The sequence below is a fragment of the Perna viridis genome, chromosome 1 (assembly GCF_037379345.1).
Source record: "Perna viridis isolate PV_CMFRI_1.1 ecotype Kerala chromosome 1, ASM3737934v1, whole genome shotgun sequence".
Lineage (NCBI taxonomy): Eukaryota > Metazoa > Mollusca > Bivalvia > Mytilida > Mytilidae > Perna > Perna viridis.
In genome coordinates this window covers 44,517,839-44,523,908 of record NC_142445.1, presented here as the reverse complement: position 1 = coordinate 44,523,908, position 6,070 = coordinate 44,517,839, and the positions used below count along the sequence as shown (strand labels likewise).

Genomic DNA, 6,070 nt, shown 5'->3' with positions numbered 1-6,070 from the left:
CATTCATAATAAATTACAACAAATTCTGAATCTGATTTTAGAACCTTTTGTTGATGGATTAGGCTTTCTATTTCGATTGTTTTGTTTTTGAGTACTTCTTTTATTCATATTTTTGGATTTGATATTCCTATATATTTCATGCTTACTGTACTCCTACGATGTTAAGTGGTTGGAATTCTGTTCCTCCATACCCCGATGGCACCAAATTTTTGTACTTTACAGTACATTCCAAAATATCACGACGGTATACAAGATACTCGCAGAACCCCATCAAATGTGTTTTAGGTGTTACCACGTTCTATAAGCTGTCCGAGAGGGAGGATGACTTAATTGCTCGTCCGCCCCTTGGATCGGCCTACGTTGCAATTGAGTTTATATTCAAGTAATTGCATGCATTCAAAGGTTTATTTGATCCACCAATTTACAACAATGTCTTACCAACAAAGCCTGCCTCTGCTTATATTCAGTTAAACTTCGTAGTTGCATGACGCTTTTTTTTATGTGGACGTGCATTTTATAAGCGCAACACAGAGATTTCTGCTTTGACTGTAACTGAACAAGCAGATGCGCATCGTTGATAAAATATTATTTTAAGTTACAAATGTGATCCGACTTGAACGTGCTGATTTGGTTTCTTTTAAAAATGAGACTTGCTTAAATGTTTTCATCTACTCAAATTTCCACCAATTGAAGATTTGAGAAAATTCTAATTTTGAGAATATTTTTTGTGAAACCCAGGCCAGATGCTATCGACGACGATGAAACTGTTTAGCTGAAACCGCCGGTTTGGTGCGTGGTTGTTGTAGTTGAGTTTTGGATTCATTGCAACGGTTATTTAAAAAAATATATATTTAAAATATATTCAATGGATATACATTCGGTAACGATCTTCTGTAATAGTTGTCGGCAACAACACCCTGATCGATTACATAGATCATCCAGCACATGTTGACAAGGATTGATACGTGACCATGTGTTCGAATATGAATGACTAAAAACATGCACATAAAAGAAACGTATTATGGCATATTTTATGGAAGAAAAAGTGAAAGGAGGCCGGTTCAATTTTTGCCGCACTTCTTTCAGAAACCTCCATATTAACATTCTTGTTAACTGCTTTTCTATGATGAAGAAAGCTATTTAAGGTATCATTGGAGACACTTACAAATAAGTAGTGGTCAGATGGGAAACAAAAACATAGATTTTCCGCAAAGTAAGGGTTGAAGGGTTTGGCATACGGAGAGATTCCTAAATCTAAAAAGAGCATATATAGCCAATATTCCATATACACAATCTGTCTGTTAGTTTCCCGATTTATAAAAGAAAGAGAAACCTATAGTAAGATTTATCATCCTCAGATGTCAGAGATTTTAGTCTATGTCCATATACGAACAAGGATACTTCTAATAAAACCGTTGTAGACTTCATTGCTAGTGCTGAATTTTTGTGACAAAGCAGAGACGGATGAATATATTTTTGTAATAAGTTGCATAATCTGTATATGTAATACTTTTGTCTCTTTTTTATTCTCGTCGTTATTATTATTTACACAAAGTGTATCGGGTAGAACAATTCCAATTTCGATTCAGAATTTTTTCAAAAGTGTTAATTTTACATAATTTCCGCTTTATCTGTATATCTATACACATCTGATAGAATTTTAATGACTAATTGCATGTTATTACTTCCAGGAACATATCATTGAATCATGTCATCTGTATATTTTCATTCAGGACTAGTGACACATGCACATCTTCGAAATTGATTGGTCAATACGAAAAAGAACGCACTGGGAACAAGTACCCGAGGCTGTGAATTCACCCGCCTTTCCTATGATCTATCACATATTTATACATTTTAGCTTCCTGTTGTGCGGATAACAGGTTATAAACAACCATATATACGTAGGTTTACATTTACGCATTTGGAGAGACATACCATTTAACACTTTATAAGTGACACGACACTCAGTAACATTTTAAAAACACAAGGGAATAAGACAGAGGCGTCCACTATCCTATAACATATAAACTCAGCTTCTTTTTTATATTAAAAGACATAATTATGCGTACATCTGCGATACTAGTTTTACTTGTGATTGAATGTGCTATTGTGTTTGGACAATTTCCACAAGGTCCAAACTTTGGACAAGGAGGACCTAATTTTGGAGGTGGTCCACAAGGAGGACCAAATTTCGGAGCTGGTGGTCCACAAGGAGGACCAAATTTCGGAGCCGGTGGTCCACAAGGAGGACCAAATTTTGGAGCAGGTGGTCCTCCACTAGGACCTAACTTTGGTGCAGGTCAACAAGGTCCTGGTGGCCAGGGCGGATTTGGTCCCCAACAAGGGAACGCTGGAATAGGACAAGGAGGACAGACACGTAAGGACAATTATTTGGAACGGATTATTACTTAGGTTTTATATTTATTCCATATTTACATACCGATAGTTGATTTTTTTTTTCAGAACTAGAAATTTTTAGTCCGGTGCACATTACTATACAGTGAAAAGAAAATGGCAAAATTTCAAAATATTTCCAAATAGTAAATCGTGGATGAAACATGAACGAAACATGGTCTTTACACCAATCAAATTTTGTGTTAAAAATTTCTACTTTCCAGACGAATATTCATCTCACAATTATAAATATGTGTTTATTTTAACAGAACAAGGTCTACCTCCACCACCTCCGTCCAATAATCCATGGACATATGCTACATGTTATTTTAATGAGACTGGATCTAACGTTAGAGGCCGTGTTGACATGAGACAATCGGTAAGTTTTCTTTTTTTCTACTTCTTTATTGTTTTTTTTTAATTCAAGCTTATGTATCAATAGTTGCTACATTGTAATTTGAGTTGTTAATCTTAGAAATTTGGTTTTGATTGATACCTGGCGAAATCATTTTACGACCAGTGACATTAATAGATGCGTCATATATTCATTCCAGAGTTTTTCTTGCGTAGTTAGAATTTTATTAGCAGATACTGAAATATCTTCTTTTATGATTTCCAGACTTTTGGTGGGCCAACTCAAGTCAGGGTACAAGTTATTGGTTTACCGCCAAGTTTAATGAGTGACACTGAACATGGGATGCACGTTCATGAGTATGGTGATGTTGGTAGAGGGTGTTATGGTGCTGGACCGCATTTTGATGTAAACGCATTTTCTTTCCATGGATCACCAAATAACGTTGGAGTGTAAGTACATGTACCATACTCTTGCATGATATTTAGAATTAAGATAGTCTTTTCTACCTTGCTAAGACTAACTGACTTTACGAGTTGACTAACCCCGAGTTCATTTTCTTGTAATTCGAAAAAAAACTGCGTATCAACCATCAAATGTTGCTTGCATTTTCTTGCTTAGATAATATTGTATAGATGTGATTTGTCCACTGTAATAATGACTTTTTATATGGATGTCTTTTCAGAAATAATTTCCACGAAGGAGATATGGGCAATCTGAGGCAATCTAATGCTGGCGTCATAGATGCTGAACTTTCATTGCCTGCTATGGCAATTGACGGTGACAACGGAGTGATAGGCAGGGCTGTTGTGGTAAGTAATTAATGTGGTGTAATTTTATGTCGTATTTAAGTCAACGGTTTGTTTTTCATTATTCTCGAGAAGTTTTTTTTTTCTATATGTAAAAAAAAACTCACGATTCGCTGGTATACGGATACCACATCCCACAAAATTTGTCTTAAAAATCTCTGTTCGATCATTTATGACTCCATGTAAAGTAATATAATCAAGGATGATATATCACAAACTTGGAAGTATGATATAACATTGGATTCTATTTTTCAAAATACACGATTTCTCATTAGAAAGCCTATTCTTCTAACAATTTTATTTGCGTTGTATCTGTAAATTAAGCGCATTGTTCGTATATATTTATTATAGTTTCCAACATTTGACTACGAATTTAATCTTTATACCGTTTTTCCAAACAGTTACACGAAGGAAGAGATGACTTAGGTAGAGGTGGAACATCCATGAGTTTACAAACAGGCAACGCCGGGGCACCAATAGCATGTTGTGTTCTAGCCCACTCTGACAATACAAATTGGGATAATAGATTTATTGAAACCGGACGTCCAAGCCAGTTTTCTAACACAGTTCCTACTAATGCAAATCAATTTGGAGGTTTCCAAGGTCAGGCCGGCTTCAACCCTGGCTTTAATGGAGCAAATCCATTCGGACCTGGGCCTGGACCAAATGGATTTAACGGGGGTGTTCCACCACAGGGTGGAGGGTTTGGAGGCCCTCAACCCGGAGGACCAGGTGGTCTCCCAGGAGGACCACAACCTGGTGGACCGGGAGGATTTGGATTTAATAAGAAATGAGTGCTGTAATATCTTAAACGGACAAGAGTTCGTGTGAAAATTGCCATAATTTATTTCTTATTTATTTTTTATGTCTGCCATTTTTCATCCAATTTGTCATGTTCATCGTGCGAATGTTGTTACTGAGAGGGTCTGAAAGGATAGTCATTTTTATGCATATGGCAAATTGCTCGAACTTTACGCTGGCGTAAATATCAAAGATCGTGTAAAGGAACTGGTTATTTCTGTTATCAGTGTTGAACAAGCCCCTGGAGAGATTCCGAGTAACAAGAGACAAGAGTCTATACCTTCAGGCAAGAGTTGGACTTCCCTGTTGGAAAATAAGAATTTTGTATTTATGTAATAAACGATTGAAATGTCTTCGTGTGCTACATTAAAATGACCAAAGCAGGATATTGTGTTATATATGAACTAGACGTCCTACATGTCTTGGTAGATAATTAAAACAATAAAAATATATGTGAGGGCTAATCAAAACTCCATGACAAAATCACATAATTTTAACTGCAAAGAAACAAAACTAAAAAAAATTTTTTTTTTTAATTAATGTAGTTGAAGCCTATGGTAAATATTGGCATATGTGTCTCTTAAAACATGAATTGTGGTATAATGTAGAGTTCATCTTATTAAGAAGTGTTTAGCGTAATGCAAATATCGGAAATGAATGCATTTACTAACAAACCAATGATATTATTGTATTATTATACGTAAACAAACCAAAACGTTTTACACATCTTTTGTCCTAAAAAAACTACCGATATAGGAAAAATGTATAATTTTAGCTTGAAATAATGACATCGCCCAATATTTACTCACAATTGGAAAAGAGCCTCCATCAGCATGACAATTTTTATATTTATACGCCCCCCTAGGCCTAGTCTGAAATCTTGAATCTGCTCCTGATATACATGTCCCGACCTGATATATAATCAAGGGATAACTGTTTCGTACATTTGACGGTCGAATTCTTTTTTTTAAATCGTCTGTGAATAAGAACCAGTATGAAATAGTGATTTTCGAATTTATACAAGGAATGCTGCATCAGAATGTAAACTAGTACACGAGTACACGCGTTCAGTGCGTGAGTTCACATCCTGCATGTTCAAGTTTTTGTATAGATTTAAAATAAATTACAAATAAGTAAGTTTGCGCCACAAGACCAAGACTTGCACTGATAAATACTATTACATAAAATCTGTCTGAATCTAAGTTTCCCCTTTCAAAACATTTATAATTATGAAGACATTTAATATTTATAAAATACAGATGATTTTGTAAACGCAATTTTTTTTTGCTTTCGCTATCATAGCGGGATGTTTTACTTACACGTGTTTCATATTCTATAGTTAATAAATGGACTGAAAATGTAATTCACAGTCAAATGGCAATAGCCCATTATAGGAAAAGGCGTGCGGCGAGTATTAAATGATGTACGAGCAGGTCCAAGGGAGCGAAGCCCTCCCCCCCCCAAAGCTCCGCGGAGATAGCGTTTTAGAGCATCATTTATGCCTCTCCTGGATGTATTTTATCTAAAAAAAAAAAATAAAAAAAAGTGCAAAATTAAGTGCAGGCAAAAGCTTTTTTGCCTAACGGCAGCTATGCGTCTGTGCGAGACCCGCGATTACTATATTCAATGAGGGGATTCATTTGCATATCCAAAGGATTCTGTAAACTAATAAACTAATTTGCATACAAAATTGACTTATGTGACACAAAAT

General features: G+C 35.6%; 1 protein-coding gene across 1 annotated transcript; it reads left to right on the top strand.

Annotated features, from left to right (window-relative positions):
• Nucleotides 1-1,892: 1,892 nt before the first annotated feature.
• LOC148628929 (uncharacterized) lies at nt 1,893-4,712 on the top strand. Its single transcript, XM_088540977.1, has 5 exons — nt 1,893-2,380; nt 2,667-2,776; nt 3,017-3,201; nt 3,435-3,561; nt 3,960-4,712. The coding sequence occupies exons 1-5, from the start codon at nt 2,065-2,067 to the stop codon at nt 4,350-4,352; spliced, it is 1,131 nt and encodes a 376-aa protein (XP_088397103.1). The 5' UTR covers nt 1,893-2,064; the 3' UTR covers nt 4,353-4,712.
• Nucleotides 4,713-6,070: the final 1,358 nt, after the last annotated feature.